The 19933-nt window shown below is 42.7% G+C and overlaps 9 protein-coding genes across 17 annotated transcripts; 4 read left to right on the forward strand and 5 right to left on the reverse strand.

The window, feature by feature from the left end:
- The first annotated feature begins 103 nt into the window (after nucleotides 1-103).
- LOC116935951 (beta-1,3-galactosyltransferase brn) lies at nucleotides 104-1596 on the forward strand. Its single transcript, XM_032943158.2, has 3 exons — nucleotides 104-952; nucleotides 1016-1220; nucleotides 1306-1596. The coding sequence occupies exons 1-3, from the start codon at nucleotides 106-108 to the stop codon at nucleotides 1526-1528; spliced, it is 1275 nt and encodes a 424-aa protein (XP_032799049.2). The 5' UTR covers nucleotides 104-105; the 3' UTR covers nucleotides 1529-1596.
- A 145-nt stretch (nucleotides 1597-1741) lies between these two features.
- LOC116920980 lies at nucleotides 1742-3674 on the forward strand. Of its 2 annotated transcripts, XR_006646054.1 has the most exons (6): nucleotides 1742-2469; nucleotides 2557-2720; nucleotides 2829-2988; nucleotides 3062-3207; nucleotides 3284-3509; nucleotides 3574-3674. XR_006646054.1 is itself a non-coding variant. In XM_045172931.1 (5 exons), the coding sequence occupies exons 1-5, from the start codon at nucleotides 2139-2141 to the stop codon at nucleotides 3455-3457; spliced, it is 975 nt and encodes a 324-aa protein (XP_045028866.1). In that variant the 5' UTR covers nucleotides 1742-2138; the 3' UTR covers nucleotides 3458-3674. The 2 variants fall into 2 exon arrangements, 1 of the variants encoding a protein (XP_045028866.1); XM_045172931.1 differs by having other exon boundaries at nucleotides 3284-3674.
- On the forward strand, nucleotides 3503-6212 carry LOC116920961. 3 transcript variants are annotated; one of them, XM_045172930.1, is made up of 7 exons: nucleotides 3503-3640; nucleotides 3705-4695; nucleotides 4788-4951; nucleotides 5031-5190; nucleotides 5265-5410; nucleotides 5491-5683; nucleotides 5899-6212. In XM_045172930.1, the coding sequence occupies exons 2-6, from the start codon at nucleotides 4362-4364 to the stop codon at nucleotides 5662-5664; spliced, it is 978 nt and encodes a 325-aa protein (XP_045028865.1). In that variant the 5' UTR covers nucleotides 3503-3640; nucleotides 3705-4361; the 3' UTR covers nucleotides 5665-5683; nucleotides 5899-6212. The 3 variants fall into 3 exon arrangements, with proteins under 3 accessions (XP_045028865.1, XP_045028864.1, XP_032783041.2); XM_045172929.1 differs by lacking the exon at nucleotides 5899-6212 and adding an exon at nucleotides 5743-5802; XM_032927150.2 differs by lacking the exon at nucleotides 5899-6212 and having other exon boundaries at nucleotides 5491-5802.
- Nucleotides 5863-7428, reverse strand: LOC116920971 (N-acetylneuraminate 9-O-acetyltransferase). 2 transcript variants are annotated; one of them, XM_045172933.1, is made up of 5 exons: nucleotides 7098-7428; nucleotides 6766-7033; nucleotides 6492-6690; nucleotides 6210-6421; nucleotides 5863-6111 (listed from the first exon to the last, which is right to left on the reverse strand). In XM_045172933.1, exons 1-5 carry the CDS (start codon nucleotides 7235-7237, stop codon nucleotides 6034-6036), a joined length of 897 nt encoding a protein of 298 aa, XP_045028868.1. In that variant the 5' UTR covers nucleotides 7238-7428; the 3' UTR covers nucleotides 5863-6033. The 2 variants fall into 2 exon arrangements, with proteins under 2 accessions (XP_045028868.1, XP_032783052.2); XM_032927161.2 differs by having other exon boundaries at nucleotides 6190-6421.
- Nucleotides 7429-7569: 141 nt separating this feature from the next.
- On the reverse strand, nucleotides 7570-9599 carry LOC116920953 (lactosylceramide 4-alpha-galactosyltransferase). 2 transcript variants are annotated; one of them, XM_032927139.2, is made up of 4 exons: nucleotides 9177-9599; nucleotides 8901-9112; nucleotides 8372-8846; nucleotides 7570-8311 (listed from the first exon to the last, which is right to left on the reverse strand). In XM_032927139.2, exons 3-4 carry the CDS (start codon nucleotides 8840-8842, stop codon nucleotides 7685-7687), a joined length of 1098 nt encoding a protein of 365 aa, XP_032783030.2. In that variant the 5' UTR covers nucleotides 8843-8846; nucleotides 8901-9112; nucleotides 9177-9599; the 3' UTR covers nucleotides 7570-7684. The 2 variants fall into 2 exon arrangements, with proteins under 2 accessions (XP_032783030.2, XP_032783029.2); XM_032927138.2 differs by having other exon boundaries at nucleotides 8372-9112.
- A 249-nt stretch (nucleotides 9600-9848) lies between these two features.
- On the forward strand, nucleotides 9849-14224 carry LOC116920956 (WSC domain-containing protein 1). 3 transcript variants are annotated; one of them, XM_032927143.2, is made up of 10 exons: nucleotides 9849-10029; nucleotides 10160-10351; nucleotides 10417-10513; nucleotides 12407-12493; nucleotides 12571-12848; nucleotides 12924-13018; nucleotides 13099-13151; nucleotides 13220-13329; nucleotides 13398-13834; nucleotides 13927-14224. In XM_032927143.2, the coding sequence occupies exons 5-10, from the start codon at nucleotides 12609-12611 to the stop codon at nucleotides 14063-14065; spliced, it is 1074 nt and encodes a 357-aa protein (XP_032783034.1). In that variant the 5' UTR covers nucleotides 9849-10029; nucleotides 10160-10351; nucleotides 10417-10513; nucleotides 12407-12493; nucleotides 12571-12608; the 3' UTR covers nucleotides 14066-14224. The 3 variants fall into 3 exon arrangements, with proteins under 3 accessions (XP_032783034.1, XP_032783035.1, XP_032783033.1); XM_032927144.2 differs by lacking the exon at nucleotides 10417-10513; XM_032927142.2 differs by lacking the exons at nucleotides 9849-10029; nucleotides 10160-10351; nucleotides 10417-10513 and adding an exon at nucleotides 11020-11149.
- LOC116920951 (alpha-(1,3)-fucosyltransferase C) lies at nucleotides 10504-11929 on the reverse strand. The gene is made up of 3 exons (XM_032927136.2): nucleotides 11716-11929; nucleotides 10878-11654; nucleotides 10504-10821 (listed from the first exon to the last, which is right to left on the reverse strand). The coding sequence occupies exons 1-3, from the start codon at nucleotides 11845-11847 to the stop codon at nucleotides 10525-10527; spliced, it is 1206 nt and encodes a 401-aa protein (XP_032783027.1). The 5' UTR covers nucleotides 11848-11929; the 3' UTR covers nucleotides 10504-10524.
- A 1517-nt stretch (nucleotides 14225-15741) lies between the features above and the next one.
- On the reverse strand, nucleotides 15742-17030 carry LOC116920975. 2 transcript variants are annotated; one of them, XM_032927167.2, is made up of 4 exons: nucleotides 16961-17030; nucleotides 16666-16857; nucleotides 16270-16598; nucleotides 15742-16210 (listed from the first exon to the last, which is right to left on the reverse strand). In XM_032927167.2, the coding sequence occupies exons 2-4, from the start codon at nucleotides 16777-16779 to the stop codon at nucleotides 15913-15915; spliced, it is 741 nt and encodes a 246-aa protein (XP_032783058.2). In that variant the 5' UTR covers nucleotides 16780-16857; nucleotides 16961-17030; the 3' UTR covers nucleotides 15742-15912. The 2 variants fall into 2 exon arrangements, with proteins under 2 accessions (XP_032783058.2, XP_045028871.1); XM_045172936.1 differs by having other exon boundaries at nucleotides 16966-17016.
- A 919-nt stretch (nucleotides 17031-17949) lies between these two features.
- LOC116920955 lies at nucleotides 17950-19522 on the reverse strand. The gene is made up of 4 exons (XM_032927141.2): nucleotides 19323-19522; nucleotides 19009-19242; nucleotides 18569-18945; nucleotides 17950-18506 (listed from the first exon to the last, which is right to left on the reverse strand). The coding sequence occupies exons 1-4, from the start codon at nucleotides 19446-19448 to the stop codon at nucleotides 18164-18166; spliced, it is 1080 nt and encodes a 359-aa protein (XP_032783032.1). The 5' UTR covers nucleotides 19449-19522; the 3' UTR covers nucleotides 17950-18163.
- Between the last annotated feature and the right edge of the window lie 411 nt (nucleotides 19523-19933).

Genomic DNA, 19933 nt, shown 5'->3' on the forward strand with positions numbered 1-19933 from the left:
AAGTGCTCAAATCATTTCACGTATTGCCCGAGGAAATGCTAGGTCCAGCAGAAATTAGAAGCTTCAATTAAAATTTATTTTCCCAACGACAATCAAGTTACCGACATGAGTGCCGCCATACAGTTTCGTAAAGGTTTCATTCTATTTTGTTGCATCGTCGTTAGTTACGTCACCATAGCCGTTTACAAAAGAGACGTCGCTCAAGGATTTTGTGACATCCTTGTCCGTAGTGATGGCCACGCCCAGTCGATCGCCCACTTCAAAGAAGCTTTAGCGAAGAGCCAACAAAAATGGACGTCCAACGAAAACACTGTGGTCGTCGGCCGTGAATTTTTTCAATACCTGGCCAGTCAATTGCGTGAAACTGCTTATCCCGGAGTTGATAATTACACGCAGTACGTCGTGACGCGTTTGCAATTGAAACCTTTACGTGACGTTAAACCAATACGACCAGATTTCGGCCCGGTTTTTAACAATGTCAAATCATTTAATTATCCCATTGAAATTTCATCGTGTCGAGAAGACAATGTCCACGATCTTCCCAGGCTCTTCGTGGCCGTCATTTCCGCACCGAGTTATTTTGAAAAACGGGACATTATCCGACAGACTTGGCTACGTCAATTGCAAACTGATTCATTAGTGAATCTAGTTGGTTTTGGTTTCATCATTGGACGCACAGACGACCGGGACACGCAGAAGAAGATCGAATCAGAGAGTTCAACGTACGGTGATATCCTTCAAATGGACATGGTCGATGTCTACTACAATCAAACGTTGAAAGTGGTGGGTCTATTGAATTGGATCAACGATCACTGTTCAAGAGTTGATTTCCTTTTGAAAGTGGACGATGACGTTTACGTCAATACCCGAAATTTGGCAACTGTCGTGAAATATCTCGATCCAGCAGAGCAAAGTGTTTATGGAACGGCATCGGATAGCATAGTGCGAAGAGGTAAGATTCTATATCAGTATCTGTTATACCATAATTTTGTTTTAAACGTTTCTTTTTCTCTAGATGGCAAGTTTGAAATTAGCCTGGAAGTTTGGCCATGGTCGAAATATCCCGCTTATTCGATGGGAGCTGCTGTTTTGATGCCGGGCAGCACGATGGAGCCTTTATTGGCCGCTTGTCAAACGACGCCATACTTCCTCTTTGACGATACGTATCTCATCGGGCTATGCACGAGCAAAGCCGGGATTGCAGTACGTGTCTCAGACAGGTACATTGCCATTTTTTAAAGAAGAATTTTCATTTCTGTCGTAACATTTTTGTTCCATTTTTTGCATACACCAATCCAAATGAAGATTTTTAGCCGGATATGCCAACCAATTTCCAGAGCCTTGCTACGTTCACGACTCCATTACTTGGCTAACGGATTCGGTTGAGCATTTAAACAAGTCTCATTGGGCAAGCGCAGAGTTTTATAAGAACGTAACGTCGTGTATTATCGAGGACCTTGACGGTGCGAATCAAACTGTTGATCCGACGAAAGGGATTGAGTTTTATTTTGCCCGGTCCCAACATTAGACCCCATGCCGGCAAAGAATGTCGTGTAACAAGCGCGCATTAGCAATACAGATTTGTAGTTCCACCTACGTTTCTTTCGATACCAAGTTACAGCATATGCTTCGATTACACCATAAAATGAGCGCAAAGGTGTTTTGAGTTGCTCCGCCCCAATATTGAACAGTCACAGAGCGGAAATGGCAGCCACAATAGCAGCATTAGTTGACGAGTAGGGGGCTGCACGATTAGATATTTTATGCAGCTATTGTTACAGTTGTATCTCCCGCCAATATCCCCATCCCTAATTATGTGTTGGTCTCTGCCAAACGGCGGGTCAATTAGCCAGACGCCTTTGTCTACCTGTTGTATGGGACAGTAGAGGGTAAACCGTCTGAGCGACAGGACCATAGGAGGGCGCTTTGCTTATTGCTTATTGCTGGCTCCCCCTCGCGGACTATTTTCCATTCCCTTTTCGCGTGTCTCCTTTTTTTTCCGCTTCACTGTGCGAATCCCAAGTGAAGGGCCAACTATTACGTTTGACTTATTTTTGCCTTTTAGAGAGTAAACTCAAGAGTACTGAGTTAAGATCGTAACACTATATGGTAAGTACAGACAAAAAAAGAGGAAAACTATGAGATACTTGGTCGATGTTGAATGGCTCCTGAAGCGCCATTGTTCTCAACGTTCCATTTTCTTGGCCATTTCGGGGCTGGCAGTGATAGTTCTGTGTATGTGCGTAGTACTACCTACGGTTGATTTGCATCAGTTTAGAGGGAAAAGTTTTCATGATGGCTATACGGGCCCATTCAAATCAGTTTGCAGTCGCCATGCTGATCGGAGAGGTGCTCATCAAAAAGTCATTGGCTATTCACTCTACGACAACCTCTCATCACCCATTTTTGCCAGAAAATATTTAAGACACTTTAACGCGACACTGCATACCGTTCCTTTGGCCTATCCAGGTAAGTCCAATCGAAATAAGATGAATCATAAGTGTGAACCAAGGCAAGTATCTTCCCGATAAATTGAAAATAAATGAACAAATAAAGGCTGGGTGGTGAGAATTTATCACAATTTAACGATGGACGATGATGAAGGATGGAAAGTCCTTGAGAACACCATAGATTTCGGAGACCACATTGATTTGTGCAATGCAACTGAGCTGATCAAGAAACTCAATTTGACCGACTTGTTTGCCATGACCTGGCGCTGGGTAAGTAAATTTAAATTCAATTAAAAAAACTATACCACACAGGCCACACCTTAAATAACTGGATTCAAAAACAGATGGGTCATTCAATAATCTAAAATTTTCAATTAGCTGCCGTTACTGGATGAGATGGTGGACATGTCAATGTCCCGTGACTCGGACTCTGCCATAATAGCTCGTGAAGAGGACGCCGTTCGTGAATGGCTGGCAAGCGACCGCACCTATCACATCATGAGAGACCACCCTCAACACTGCGTCACCTTCCTTGGAGGTGAACTGATTCTTATGCGTTGCTATTTCATGAACGGAACATCACGAACACGGTCTATTTTGATTCATTGCAGGTTGCTGGGGAGTGAAAATAAGCCAGGATCGTTCGACAATTGTCGACGCAGCGCAGAGAATGTTCCACGAAAATCATCGGCATACGTACGGCTATGACCAACAATTACTAGATAGGCTCTTTTGGCCGATAGCTCAAAGTAGCATGGTAAAACTGTTGAGCGAATTTCAGTTCTAAGAAAGATAAGAATTGAAACATCTGATGCGCTGCTGTAAACATGCAGATAGCTCACGACAGCTATTGCTGTGAAAGATTCCCGAATAGTAAGCCATATCCGTCGCAGAGGAAAGATGGCCTATTCGTCGGCAGACCAATTTATTCAAAGGCCATATTGAAATCTCCGTGTCCACAAAAATGTCGCCCAGCAAATACGACGTCCGAATGGACCTATTGCTGAAAGGACACATCAACAATAGAGTGGACGTCCACTGCAAATCTATCCCACAAAAGTCCTATTTATACTTAAAGAATTTCGTGTTTAATTTATGATTATTTTTGTTTTCCTTTTACCAGATCACAAACCTAAGGACCTATAATGAAAGCCTTTCCCGTTCAATATGCAATAGTTAACCTATACTGTGTAAGCAAGCCATACAAATTTCGGGCACAGGTCATTCACGTCAATGATTATATTTACATAACAGACAGTTGCACAGCTAAACAAAGATATGCTCCGGTAAGTCGTCTGACACTTAACAGGAAAATGACGCCAACTCGTCTGACACTTAACAGGAAAATGACGCCAACTCGTAATTGGGAAGAGATGAGGATTTTTGGGGCGTACGTGTCGCACCGCCACACCGCACCGCCGACCTACTTGATTGAACGCACGTGCCGCAGATGCTTACACGCAGTATAGCATTTCACAGACGCTTTTCATCGGATGTGAGTCATTTCGGCACAACAACACCCACACAACCGCTGAGATGCTGTTCGGCAAAGAGGTTGCTTAAACCCATTAGACGTGATGAAAAAATCCGGTTTCTTATTCCATAAGATTTGGCCTGGCAAACGCCGCCTTGTTTCCTGTTTGACGACATTTGTCTCATTGAAACTGTCTGCTGTAGCAAAACCAGAAATCGGGTGCATGTCGTAGGCAGGTAAGAATGCTTGCAAAAGACTTGGCCATCTTGACGCTACCGATCAAATAGCTGTTGATCCGACGAAGGCCATCCAGTTTTCTTTCGCCCGGCAACAAACTTAGACGCAACAACGGCGCACTTTCAAATACAACAGCTGTGCATGGGGGCTGATATTTGATTCAGCTCAGTTTGGCGTGAAAGAAAAAAAAGGCAGACGTTATGGGGTACTTGGGTGACATTGAGCGGCTTCTCGTGCGACGTTTTTCTCAGCAACGTTCAGTTAAATTAGTAATGGTGGGGCTGGCCGTGATTGGTCTGTGTGTTTACGTGCTACATACCGTTGATGTGCATCATCGACCCAGAGGAAAGCCTTTTCGTGATGGCTATGGAGGCCCATTTAAATCAGTTTGCAGTCGCCATGCTGATCGGAGAGGTGCTCATCAACAAATCATTGCCTATTCCATTTTTGGTAATTTTTCAGCGCCCGGCTTCGCCAATCAGTATTTGAGATTTTTAAGGGAAACACTCAACAGCGTCCCCTTGGCTTATCCAGGTAGGCAAAATTTGCAAGAAATAAGAAATGAATCGTATTTGAATAAGAACAATTCTTTTCTCGGTTTAATTTTAAAACAATTTAAAAAAAAGGCTGGGTGGTGAGGATTTATCACAATCTAACGATGGACGACAATGACGGATGGAAAGTCCTTGAGAACACCATAGATTTCGGAGACCACATCGATTTATGCAATGCAACTGAACTAATCAAGAAACTCAAGTTAGCTGACATTTTTGCCATGACCTGGCGCTGGGTAAGTCACTGCTAAAATGACCCTCAATTAGAATGGACATTGATGAACACATCGTCCAATCAAATGAAATGTTAAACAGTTACCGTTGCTGGACGACATGGTAGACTCGTTGATGTCCCGAGACACGGACAGTGCGATCATAAGCCGTGAACAGGATGCCGTTCGTGAATGGCTGGCAAGCAACCGAACTTTTCACATCATGAGGGACAACCCTAAACACCGCAGATTTATGCTCGGATGTTTGTTCATTTCCATTCGTGGCTATTTCGTGAATAGAAACTCACGCTGCTGGTCTATCTTGAAACAATCGCAGGTTGTTGGGGTGTGAAAATCAGCCAAAATCGTTTCAAAATCGCCGATGCAGCGCAGAAAATGTTCCACCAAGATCATCGGCACGTCTATGACTACGACCAGAAATTACTGGACAGATTACTTCGGCCGCTAGCCACCACCAGCATGGTATAATTAACATTTGAATATTATGTAATAAGAAGCAAAAAATAAATCTTAGCCGAGAGTCTGACATCGCAATCATGCAGATGGCCCACGATAGCTATTCCTGTGAGAAGTTTCCTGATACCAGGCCGTACCCTACGCAAAGGAAGGATGGCCTATTCGTCGGCGGACGCAAGTTCCAGGGAGTACAACTGAACATTCCATGCCCACTCAAATGCCGGCCAGCAAATGCCACATCAGAGTGGACCTATTGCTGAGGAAAGAATAACACAAAAGGTGATGGCCATTGCATCTTTGCTTCGCGTTATGGAGTTGATGGAATTTTCTTTGTCCAGCTTTTGTTCGCCCTTTCACCAGACATTGAAGTGCACGATACAAATTCATTTTCAGCGTGATTCACGTAGCACGTAGACACTCCTCCTGAATTATACGATATAATAACATATAACGGTGAATCGTTGCAAAATGAAGACACCAGTTTGTCTATTCAGGTAAATTCATTACAAACGTCGTTCACTAAAAGTTGCGTGGCTTGCGAAAGGGCCACATCACCTGTGTGCAAAAAATCATTGCAATTAAACTGGACGGAGGGGCATCTTCTCAACGGCGATGATTGCTCGTCGCGTTCAAGAATGGCGCAACCGCGGACGTACTCTTCGGCAAATAAATTGCTTGAATCCCATACGCGGATGTTGGTGTGATTCCTATAACGCAACACACGTTTAACGCGTATACTTTTTAATAATCCTAATTCAGGTGTTTTTTTTAATGATATAACTAACTAGAGTAAACGCCGAGCAACCTCGTTGTAACGATGAATCTTCTCCGAAACAATTCCATCGGTTTTGAAGACGCCGATTTCTTGATTGAAATCTACGCTTGGGTATTGGTTCAGCCAAACGATTTGGCTGTCGTGCGCCAATTGGTCGAGAACAGGCGCCAAATTCAAAAGTTTCTTTCGGTACAGTTGGTAATCAGCGCCTTCGCTTTGAAGCATGTGCCATACTGCCATACCTTTCACGTTTAAAACACACCAAAAATGCAAGTAAAAACGTTGGAACGAATGCGTGATCATTTCTTATACCTAAGAAGATCACGTAAGGCCGGTCGGTTTTATTAGAATTTACCAACCAACGTAACTCCTTCGTGACGTCATCGCTGACGAGCGGTCGCCATTTAAAAGATACTCGGATGTTGAGCAGATTGCTGGTAACTTCAACGTCGTTATGATAGTTATCCGGGACTATGCTGGGACTCGATTTCTTATCGTATTGCGGAATCAACTGAAAACGATGTGAAAGGAAACGTTTCTTCAATTAACCATGAAACATTCTAATCGCTTATTTGTCTTTGGATACTCTGACAAAGTTGAAAAACTGCTGTCGTGTTCGAGAATCACCGATGAACGCAAAATGCAATTCCCCGCGTCCATTTTGGGTCTTGGTCGTTAGATCGTTGAGCGCATCTAGACAGGCCACCATCTGCTCCGCCTTGTAGTGTTGAATTCTGCACGGAATCGTCTTTGATTTCAAACGATTACCACTGAAGATTCCAGTCGATTCCTTCTCGTAATGAGATCCCTCACTTTCGAGAAGATTTCCTACACAAAGAGGCCATTCTTCTGTCCTTTATCAATCAAGAAACGTACATTGAATTGATCAAAATCGAATGAATGTTCTGCAATTATTACCTTGTGGCAGCTCCACCATCTTCGTGCGTTTCGTGGTCATTGTTACACACGAAGATTGCCAATAACAACAAAGCGAATACAAAACAACAGCCGATTAAGAGCAGCCACTGACGAACTCGATTCCAACAGTCGACACTCATTCCGCACAAAACGTTTTTCAAAGGCCAGATCTTTCCCCCCAACGATTGAAGAAGCGACTTAACGTCGGACACGAGGTAAGTTGGCCATACTAATGCCTGTGACAAGTAGCAAACCGATCCAGCGAAGAAACTGAACGTTGAAATGAGTTTTAAAATAAACTGTTAAATGAGAGCCCCGCTGGATACGAAGAACTGCGGCAAAATGCGAGACGAAGCGATGATGAAGAGACGGTCACGCCCGACATCCGACATTATTCTCTTGTAATTGCCGTTGGCCATGGAATCAAAAGCGGAAGCTAAACATTTATCTCCGCTGTTCTATAGAAAGTATATAACTGTCGTGTAAATGTATTCAACTCAGGCTGTTACTGCACATAATAGTGAAATTACAAGCATTTTTTTTGCAATAAGAAATGAAGAAAACATTTTCCGAAATCAAGGCGAAATTTAGAAGAAATCCACTTCCAGATCGGTGAGTGCGTGAGCGTAGGTGACAGGACAATGAACTCTGGCGATTTGACTGTACAGCTGATCGGATCCAACAAGGACAGGCTCGTTTTTCGACAATTTATTATAAGTGTGAACTGCGTAGCTTTCAAAAATCGGATCGCTGCTGCTCACGTTGGTCACGAACAAGCGCTTCCAATCGGCAAATGTGTACGGATACAAATATTTCTTAGGCAACACTTTGATCTCCGGACATAAAAAAAGAGGATACGTCGGTTCCGGCAATTTTTTGCGGCAATATTTCAGCACGACCGACTGCATCATTGCCGGACCTGAATGCGCCCATTCTTTCGGACGGTACGAAGAGGCCAGGTAAGTCATAATCTTGCGGACGATCGGATGGCCTTTTTGAAAATGAAAGGAAGAGCCAGTCAAAACGGCATTGTCTTCTTCTGGAACAAAATTCCTAAAGATGTCGGCATCCAAAGGTTTGAGAGTGACAAAGTCCAAATCCATGTACATTCCACCGCCTTTGAACGAGCTGAGGATGCGGATGTAGTCGGAGAAATGCTCCGTCTTGTAAGGGCTTTTTCGCCACACACCGTGCAAGTACCAACGTTCTAACGGCTATTCAAAAACAGGCTGCTCTAATTCAAAGAATAAAATCAGTATCGAATGAAAGGGTACCGTCGCCGTAAAGTAGTCTTTAGCGTTGATGAGAAGCACAGCGATGTTGGGGTATGTTTTCAAGACCAATTCAAATGGAGCGCTCGTTACATTGACGTGATCCGTTTGGAAAAAGATCTGCACCGATCGGCTGGGGTTCTCTTTGGCCGTCGATTCGACAGCGCACAATTGGCGCAAATTCAAATGATCACGGCCCGTCGTCTCGTGAAAATAGATGCGTCTATCGTCCGAAAGGATGGAAGATGCCCAGAATGAGGATGACGTCTGATTGTTGCGCTCCCATCGGACCATGTCCGCGTATCGGACGATGTTCAAATGCTCCTGGACAGCCGATAATGTTGCCGGACTGGCGTGTTGATCTTCTTTTTGATTAAGAATGCCACTTGGCCACGTCACCGAGTAGACACAAATGATAATGGTCACCGACCCGATTGCGATCAGCTGTTGGGGTCTCGTCCGTCGAAAATTCATGACTCTACGATGATCGATGAATAGTTAATAAAATGACTGACGCGAAATCGTCAAGTACCTTGCAGGATTCGCTGTGATTAAGGGACGTTTTTTCGTCTAAACGTATAACGTATGCAAAAGACTTGCGACTGTGCCGGATGTTGCGGCCAGACTCTCGGTATTGTGGACCCACCGTTCAGCTCGTCTGAATACTGAGGACAATCGTTTAGGGAGATTAATAGCGAATATTATACAACTGCTGGAAATCGCTATCCGGTGCGGTTCACGGTGCTTTACAAATGTAAGAAAAAGACAAGGTCAGTAACCGATTTGGAAGAATTCAACCAGAACTCACCGTCTTAAATGGTTAAGACAAAATAGCTCTTTGAAATGCTTTGAGTACGATGGAACCGAAAAGGATTGTTGACGGTCGGCTAATTGACATCAATGCAATCCGTTATCTTTCATCTAAAAACGAACCTTTTGTATTCGTTGCGATGACTCAAAATCCAATTTTTCAAAAAGTGCAAAGTAAAAGAAAAAAAAAATGCTGTTTAAACTGAAAATAGACTGCAATGATTTCACAAATGAGACGGGCTAATTCTTAGATATTTTCGATAATTGCCCTGATCGTAAGATCTTGCTACTGTGCTTGACTAATAGTTTCACTGGGCAGGTAAGGAGCTTCTGGAAAAAAAAATTAGAATAATTGAAGAGACTGTGACGATAGCAAAATGGCGGTCATGGAGGTGACACGAACCCCTACGTAGGAATTTAGATCGAAAAGGAAAAGAGGATCAAAGAGAAAAAGAGAAAGAAACGATTAAATAAAACGCCCCCAAAAGTATACCTGTTGCGCGAACATTGTTCTTTCCCCACAGTTTTCTGCACCTTCCCCCCTCCTCCACTTTAAGCAGAGGGTAGGGCTACAATCAAAAGAAAATGCCATTGTTTGTTTTTTTCGAATCTTCAGCTCAAGGCTATTTTGACGGCAACATTGGTGTCAATGAACGAAATGGCCCGTACTGTGACAGTAGCCTTTACAGGTGTGTGCGGGGACGTTTCGCTTTCGTCTCGTCTCGTCTGCTGAACAAACGTCACACCTGGACACGCCCGGCCATGCCATCACAACCAGTTTGTTTTGTTGCATCATTTCTCAGAGGCTGGTGGCCGTACTTCTCTTCATTCTTTAATAATCAGCTGGGCAGGTAACATTCATTTTCTACCCTTTCTTTATCTTATGCGATACACGACGTTATTGACGAAGGGTATATGTAAAACTAGAGAGATCCAAACAGCTAGAAGCGACGGTGAAAGTCACCATTTTTTATTGAACAGGCAGTGTGTCCGGCATTCTTAGCACTTGGGGCGGTGTCTTCGATCGAGCTAGAAACTCATCAAGAACGCACAAGATGGATGAGCGTCAATGCGACGGCGTGCAACGCCTCTGCCCGTATTTCTCCTACCTACAACAACAAGGAAGCATCTGCCGAGAGTGGCTTTAAATTAGCCGCCAGCTCAACGATCAAAGTATGTATTGGTCTGCTATTTTTGAATGTTGAAGGTCAAAGCAATCTTAATCCATCTCTGTTTAGATGTCAGACTAGGGCCCGTAGCTGTTTGGCTGCTTTGCTTTGCAACCAAACTAGATTGACCGGTTGTTGATGGGAAATATTCTTAAGAAATGTTCAAGTAAGTTTATTTTATTTAGGCAGATCGCAATTCTTGGGGTCGTCCACCCACCACGTCAAAATGTCGTCGTAGGTTTTGGACGGGAGTTGATGATCGTGAGCCATTTGACACAAGTGACACCAGCCCCGTTTCTGATAGAGTTCCACGGTGAAGTCACGTCTCCAGTCGAAGTAACGAGCGTACAAAGAGTCCGTCTCGTTCAACAGTAGCAGATAATCGGCCAGTTGTTTGGGCGATGCGAAATCGTTGACGTCGATGAACGAATGCGGAGGGGCGAATTCCGCGTAATTCACAGCACCTTTGACCACCTACAAAAAATTCGGTTAAATTTACATAAAATTTTGGTTTGAATTAGATGACTCACAGGGACGGCGTCGTAGAAGAAGCCGACCATCAGTTTTTCCGTCACGTAGTCCGTGCAAAGGGCGTTTTCGAATCCGATGTAAAATTTGTAATCGTCGCGGACCATTTCGCGTCCGCGCGTCTGATCTTCGCACGTCAGATTGCCGCACTGGCCGTAAATGTCCACCGGCATGTATTTGACCAGCTCTCGCACGTAATCTTCGCGACGGCTGGTCGTGACGCAATTGGAAACAAACCAAGCGGCCAATTTCTTCTTGCCGCTGATGTTGACAGGTGAGTCATTCCGAACGAACGACGTGCTGCCGTTGCGCCGTGATTTCGGATAGGCGGACGATAAACTGTTATCTTTAATCGGCACTACGATTCCATAGGCGTCTCGATTAACGACGTCCGAATCGAGTCGGTAGGTCATGGTCCAATTGAAGAATCCGAATCGCGTGCGGTTGTTGAGCAAAGGAATCGGATCGGTCGTCGATGGCGATTCCATTTCGTAGAAGACGAAACGCTGGTGGGGAAATCGATACGCTGGCAAGTCGCTTAAATTCAATTCTTGAATGGAGAAAATGACGACGTCGCTGATGTTGAATAAACTTCGGTCGTCGGTGGTTACGCAACTCGTTGTCGCGCATTTTGCGTTTACAAATGGCTCCTGTCCGAATCCGAAGGCGTAATCTTTCAAAGTGAAGAAACTGTTCCAGTAGAGTATTGTCTTAAATGGTTTGATTTTTTCTTGCTGGTCATCGGCTGTTATTTGAATATGTTTCTCCTCTGTGACAAGCTGTGATAAACAATTCTTGAAAACTTGTTAGTTCTCTGAATTCTACCTTGTGAATCGTTACCTTATTGACGTTTACTTGACGGACCAAGAATACGAGGACGTAGCAGCACAGCATCAAACTCGCTAAATAATTGCTTTTTCTCCGCCAAAATGCGGGTATGGCGCGAGAAGATAAACAACATCCACCGGCCATTTCAAATGGCTTCGTTGTGCCGATGAAATGAGAGTCTGCGACTCAAGCCCATCAGACTGCACGATGTAAAAATAACAAAAGATCTACCATGCCCTTTTAACTCGTGTTTCAGACTTGTGTTGGGGCTGACTCCAGCGGCTGCCCTTAAGGAAATGTAAGAGCAAAGTTAAAGTAGGAGGAGTTAGTTTTTGGTTTGTTGGATTAACTTTATTTTTGTTTTATTTTCCTTGTTGTACTATGCAATTTTCTTGTTCACGACCTTTGCGATCAATAGGGAAAATGGGAGTGAAAGATTCTAATGCAATATGCGGAAGAAGCTGCTAACAAGGACAATCTCACAAACAGGCATGTGAGATTAAAGTGCGAATAAGATTTTAACTTTTGATTCATTTTTTAAAACAAACAACGGCGCCCGAAAGATGGGTTTTCTAGGCCCAAATGAGTTAAACGAGTTCTTGCACGGATGAACTTAGATTAGGTCTACGTTCGTCCCTCATGGCATCCGCCTATTCTTTTAATTTACTTTAAAAACATTTTTCTTTTTCTTTAATTGTTCCAGGTACGTCCCAACCTTTCGAGTTATCAACCCTTCGGCACAACAGCATTTCAGGTTGTTGGGGAGGTGCCTAAGAAAAATCTCACACAGGTACAAGATTTATTTTTTGATATCTATTCCTCTGCCCGATGTTTGCTGAAATCTTTGTGTCTTGCCCTGTCGATTAGTTCGTAGTGCCAAGCTGTTTGAATCGCCAGCATCGAAGATGAGGCTCCGCTTTTTCAAAGATTTTTACGTCATGGGATTGGTGATGACGGGTCTTGTGCTTCTCTCGTTTTATCGCTTTAACTATGAAACACCGATCATAACCAACACGTGCCAATATCCTTCGGCCATTGCTGATGGCCAGGCGAAATGCAATTTGCCCGCTGATTACATTACCGATTCAGATCACGTGACCTACCCTTGGATTGGTGATCCTACCTGTCAACATTTCCCCGTTCAGGTGAACATTCTTTTCGCATTTTCAACTAGAATTGGAAAGTTTTTAATCGAATTTTGTTTTTTCGACTGTTTATAGTTTGCAAAGAACAAAACCAGACCCAAATGGGCTTTAACTTCTTTTCCCGGTAGTGGAGTAACGTGGACACGTCAATTAATCGAAGGGGTAACAGGGTGAGTTTGCCTCTAATAATATATCAAAAATAAATTTTTTTCTAACTAATTCGATTCTGTGAAATGAACGGAAATTTAAGGATATACACTGGAACAGTTTACGGACGTGCGGAATCGCCGATCGTGTTGACGGGTACTAAACATATTCTGATGTTGTATTAAAGTTAAATGAAACTGAACTTTTAACATTTAAAATGCTAGGACATCAAGGCAATTCGGCGGATCTCGATTGTGAATGCACAATCCTCATTAAAGATCACGACGTCCTTTTACCCGATTTTGCATCTTTCCCAACTTTAACGAACAACCTCGTCAGTATTTTTTTTTTCAAATTACAACTCAATAGATCATCTTTGACTCTTGAATGTTGGACACGCAGGTGAAGGAGAATGATACCAGGAAAGACAACAAAAGGAGAGGACCCATACGCAGTTTTCTCTACGGCCATCGCGGAATTCTTCTGCTGCGAAATCCGATGGACGCATTGTTTACGTTCGCCCATTTCCTCGGATCGTCCGGAAATCACACGGGCGTGGTGTCAGAAAAAGATTTCGTAGGTCCTCAGTGGGATAAATACATCGACTACGTGGCGGATACGTGGGCCGATCACGCGGTCGGATGGATTGAAAACATTCAAAACGGGACCGTCCTCTTCTACGAAAGGCTCCTTCTAGAAGACACTGCGGTCGAATTGAAACGTTTATTGAACGTCATCCATTTCGTTGATCCTCATCATCCACCCGTCGATCCGGAGAGGATGCGTTGCACTCTGCTACACAAGGACCGTAAGGACCATAAGCGTACAAAGAAACCCGTGTAAGTAAAAAATAAAAGTGAAACAATTCGTGTTGATTGAATGCGTCGCAAGTGTTAATCGATCATCCTTTTGTGTGAATTGCTGGCGGCAGGATACCATTAACTGCTGGCCATCGCTTGAAGCTCATGTCTTCTATCGAACGAGTTCAAGAGAGTCTGCGCAAAAAAGGCTGGCCCTTGCTGCCCGTCTACTTGTACAATTTACGTCACGTCGAAAGTCCTGGTATTTAGACGTGATTTTGTTTTTGCTTTTGTTTTTAATATTTCAGCTGGATATCTTATGCACTATATTTACGAATTTAAATTGGATTGGTTTTGATCTTGGCAACGATTTTTCTTTTGTTAGTTTCGTCGAGGCGTGATTAAGGAAATAGAACAATGTGACTTTAAGAAATGGTAGTTAATTTACCAGGTATAATAACAAATTTCAAAGGCGAAAAAAAAAAAATTTATTTGAACCTGTTCTTGGAAATTGGCTATTCAAACGACAGCCATTTGCTTTAAGCTTTCTCTTGAGTTGAAACTCGTTTGACGACTTCATCATCCGAATTCCCGAGTCATCACGCCAAGATGCCTTGATGTTCACCATTTCATTGCGCTCCATCTCCAGCGTATTTCAATTCCGATTTGGATTGTTGTCGCTTTCTCTCTTGTTCCTCTCTTTTTTGAATGCCAACAACCTGAGCAAGGTCGGGCTCATTGTCCACGATTTTTGCCATTAGACCATTAACCGAAGAAAAAGGGGGGACGGCCAGGACTATCCATCATTTGCATTGATTTTCGAAACCGACATATGGAGGCGCCTTTAATTTTGTAGCCTGCAGAAGAATTACAAGGCTATTTTGCTATTCCAAAGTCGTTACATGCTCGTCTACTTTTGAACTTGAATGGCCTCAACAAAAATCTCCATTACTTTTTTGTTTGTTGGCAATCGTGCTAACTCTACCTTACCTCTACCAAGGTGTAGGGGTAACCAAAACCTCCATTCGGATTTTTGATTATTTTTGTTTATATTGACCCCATGTCTTTACCATATTCCCTTCAAGTCAATGAATTCTTGGAATTCGTTCAAAGGAGAACAACCGTACTTGTCCAACTATATTTCTGTCGTTTGTTGTTCCAGTTGAACGATCGCTTGTCATCAAGTGGTTGACTGGAAAAATGGATCGAATTTTGTGTAGTTCAGAACTGAGGGTCAGCTCCTTGGAGATCAGTTGCTGAATGGGCGGTTTTCTTCAGTTAGAAACCACTTTCTTTAACGACAGTTTAATGACATGCCATTCACCCTTTGATTCCCAATGGCCCACCTCTATATCGATACGACGATCGTTTCTCTTGTTGACTACCTGTTTGGCTGAAACCATCTTTTCCTTAATTCTTAATTTCTTTGAAACGATGTGCTAAAGGTCCAATCGCCAAGTGTCGTGATTGTTGTCATGCCATCTCTACGATGACTGATCGTCTCAGATTTCCTTTGCAATTCATAGCGAATCGCATAATTTTAAAATTATGTTGTGCACGTATTCAATTTCAAATCTGCCGCCAATATTTTCTACTAATTATTATTTTTTTTTAAATCCCCGCCCAGACTCGTCCCGGTAATGAATTCGTACTAACCCTGCCCTTTTTACACCTTACGTCATAGCAGTAAATGTATCACTACACTCACTAGGTCTTTTGTTTTTGAAAAGGGGAGTTTCATGCCCACTCCAGTTTTCTTTTTAAAAAATCCTTACCCCACCCTGGATTCTTAGAAACGACTGAGAAGAAAGAAAAAAAAACGAATTATACATTTCCTTAATTGCAAAATGAAATTGAAGTTTTCAAAGTGGAACATCGTTGGGATTGCCCTAATATCACTTGAAGATGTGCAAACAAAAGGGAACCGGAATGGAACACACTGTAAGTTTTAAGATTGCACTTGCTGTTTATTATGTTTGTAGTTTGAATTGAATTAGAATTTTAGAAGCAAAAAACCATAACAAAAAAGAACAACTGTCAAGTTTTAAGACACGTGCATTAATCAGTTGCTTGTAAAAGCCGGAGTAAGTGGCCTGTATCGGTTGTTCAGGCACTTGTTAAGAGCATACAGAGTAACCCTCTGGACGGCAAATCAAGAACCCTGGTCCTTGGTCAGCAACACTCAAGAGACTAACCGTTTTTGTGCTGGTTGCCGAGAAAAACGTGTAACTGACAACTGTCGTAGTTGCGACAAAGTGAAACAACAATCTCTTCATTCTCGCTTGTTGTGATGGTGGCATTACTGGTGAGCTCTGCTTCTCGTTCAGAAGGTGCTCGTCTTTGGACGAACGGATTAGTGGAAGTTCCACGCTCCCTGTCGGCGGATTCAACGCGTAAATAATCGTCGGTTCGACTCTAGAACGAAATATTGAATTAAAAACTGTTAAAATCAACTAGGAAGTGTTAATACTTACGGCTGTACATTAGTTGGCTGGATGGCTAATTGAATGTCTTTCCAATTGGTGACGGGTAATTCCGCAATTCCGCCTCGCTTGCGACGGCAAGTGACGCTAGCAAAACTGGCAGAAAACTGGTGACTTGGAATGCATGATTCTACTTTGGTCAAAGTCACTGATGACGTTATCGTGAAACTAATCGTCTTCACTTTATTCAACAAATAAGATCGGCTCGAGAAATTAACGACAAGTCGAGCCTTATCCTGAGGAATGGGTTGGTAGCGATTCATTTCTTTATTTCTTAGTTGGGTGCCTCCAAAGATCTCTTCCACATCCGGATCGTCCCTCTTCAACAATTAATCAGGTGAAATTAAAACCAATTTTTTATGATGAGATGTGAAATTCGATTCTTACTGGCAGTTGACGAAAGAAGGGCATTACAACAAGCTCGTCGTTATTGTAGTTGGAAGTTAAATAGGGGTTGATTGTGGCTGATGGCGGTGAATAATAAGATGCCAACCAAAACATTCCTTCGTCCGGATGCTGACGGAATTACTGTTGGGTGACGGCCACAAGGGCTGATAACAAAATGAAGGTAAATTCCATCTAGATTTTATCGTACAAGGAAGCATTATTTGATTTCGACTCCAGGGCCATTAGCTTTACTTAAAAACAATTCAAATTTAAAAATTATTCAGTAGGCCTATACCTCACCGTATATGGAATTCGTTTCCTGCTTTCCTTTGCTGCGGAAGTCAATGGATCACACTACAGCCGGAATGAGCTGCGTGATGACTTATATATACATCCTACCGACCGTTTAACAGCTCCCTCTGCTCTTCAGTGATGCTTTACTGTTATGCATTTACCTTCGTTCTAATTGACGGGATAGAGGGGTAATTAACGTATTTCTCCTAACGTGTTAATGCTCACTTGTGAGTAATAATGCAATAGCTACTCAAGACGCTTTAACTGTCTAATATTTAACAATCCGATGACGACGTCATTCAAATTTTAATTCGTTCTTTGTCAAGTTCCCCGACGGCCGATGAACTTTGGAGGTTCATTCTACACGAACGTCTGCTGTCAATCCTTGCGCAGCTATTACTGTTGTTAGCTTAGTTTATGTGTGTCATTGACGTGGTGGTAACGAGCGTATTATCGTGGGTTTTTTAAAGAAAATCCTCGTCATTCGTTATGAATTAGACGTGTTTTCCCCAGATCGGATGGCTAGAATTCAACAACAACTTGTGAATGGTTCTTCCGTTCGCATTCATTGTTTTTCAACCATCCGCGGTTCACCTTAAATTGGCCGTTTTTATACCCTACACAATTGCAGCAGGTGTTTCCCCTTTCTCACTCCTTCCGCTCTTAATTTTTAAAGCACATTTCGGCAGAAGGTAAAAGAAACGCAAAGGCTTCAGCCCGTTATTAGTTAATTGATACTTTGAGAAACTTGAAATATATAGTTTCATCATCTTTGCGTTGCGGGGAAACTAAACTATAGTAATCAAAAACTAATAACTGACAGGATATGGCTGGTTGGTATTCTTTTTCAACTGACTTTGCGTTTTTTCTTGAACAATATCAGCTTTATAATCAGACAGAAAACATGTTTTTTTAAGCCTTCCTCTGAATTACGTTGTAGGGTCAACTGTCCAATCAATTTCAAAGTAATCGTTCAAATATTAGATTCGATTCGTTTGCAGTTTTGTAATGAATCATTTTATCGGATACATTAACCTAAATAATATGATTGCAAAGAATTCAAACCGAAGGATAAAGCTGCATGAAGGTGTCAATCAGATTCGACGACGTATGCGAGACAAACAACGATGCAAAACAGAACTTGAATGTCTTTCAAAATAACATCAAATGTAGAGGATAATATTATTTTGAAAACTGGTTGAGCTTAGCGTGGAAGCAATGTGCCAAGATAAGGGCAGACAGCGTAACCCTGCGGAAGACAAACTAGCTGTCCTATCGGAGCAGGCATTGGGCTCAACAAGTTAACTGTTTTCGTGACTGTTGTCGACAGGAACGTGTAGCTGATGGCTGTCGTCGTCGTCACCAGATGAAAAAAAAATCTTTTATCTCTTAAATAGCCCACCGGCTTTAGTGTAACAACGTTCGATAACTCATCCAGAGTGTCTTCGTCTTTCGAAGAAACAACGCCGTGATTCGCTGCCGCATCGTTGGCCAATGGTCCGTTTCCTGCAGTTGGATCTTGCGACGTTAGAACAGTTTGCTCCACTCTATACGAAAATTCAAATGATTTTCGTGAACCTCTTCAACCATTGAATGTCTTTGTACTTACCGTTGCACGTCTGATGGAGCGATGGCAAACTGACTAGTTTCTAATTTAGAATGTGACGACTCTAAAACCCCGCGTCGCTTACGACAAGTGACGCCTGCCGAACCGGGAGAAAACTCGGTGCTCGGAATGCACGATTGCACGCTGGTGAACGTCACAGACGATGTGAACGTGAATGTAACCGTTTTCACTTTATTGAGAAGATTGGTTCGACTGGCCAAGTTGATGACGATTCGCGGATTGTATTGCGGTGTCTGATGTTGCAAAAACCAAGGCCGATAACGACTCACGCCAAACTTGCCTCGTGATTGAACATCTGGAAACTGATCTTCGTCCATGTTGTTTGCATTTTCAATGGCATTCGAATACGGTTGTTTATCCTAAAAAAGTACGTAATTAATCAACAGGTGTCATTTCTGATTTGAATTATTAATAGTTATTACTTGTGAATAGGTTGGAATGGTTAGTGAATGTGACAAAGAGTTAGGAAATGTGGACGCCCTGCCATCTCCCATATCGTGATTATGATCATGTTGATAATTGTAGGTATTGAATGCTGCTTGTGGTGGGTAATAAGACAACAACCAAAGCAACCTTTCGCTTGCTGGTTGCTGATAAAACTGTTGATTGGAGATTGCCACAAGGCCCAACAGCAAAACCAATGCGAATTTGACCATCTGTAATTTTAAAATAATAGGTGAAATGAAATATTATTTAAAAAGTCAACCTATTTGCATAATTCGTTTTCGGTGTGTACCTTAGGAAAAACGAAATGAATTTTTTTGATAATTCTAGATGAGATTTGGGTAGAGGAGATCCCGACTGCGGAAATGCTGCGATACAAACGCAGACGAAGGACGGCCGTTTTTATATAAGCACACATCCGTATGGCAAACTTGTTCACGGCGGATGATGACCTGCTTGCGGAGTGGCCAAACAACAGTCACGTTCACGTGACGTCGGATAATTAATAGGCGTCTCATCAATCGTCACTTGAGCGTGCTAATAAAGTACCACTGTAACATCCAGCACAACACGCTGTTGGGAACGATCGTAAATTGCTGCCAATGGATGGCAGCGTGAGGTAGAATTTCGTTTTCTTTCTCGTTTTATCAAGCGAACCGATGCCTAAATAACACAATTTCCATCCTGGATTTGTGAATAATTACGAAGATTCTATACCACGTGTCTTCGTCTTTCTCGGAATTTGTGTGAGTCCGCACCAGAAAAGGTTGTCGGCCGTTGCGCATCATCCCACCCTTCTGAAATCATCGTGAAATTGTTCCGATATTGGCTTAAAGGGACTCTAACCTTCCTCTTGTGTCGATTGTGAAACAAACCGAAAAACTGACCTAATATGCGCGGATC

This window comes from Daphnia magna, linkage group LG4 (assembly GCF_020631705.1).
Source record: "Daphnia magna isolate NIES linkage group LG4, ASM2063170v1.1, whole genome shotgun sequence".
Taxonomy (NCBI): domain Eukaryota; kingdom Metazoa; phylum Arthropoda; class Branchiopoda; order Diplostraca; family Daphniidae; genus Daphnia; species Daphnia magna.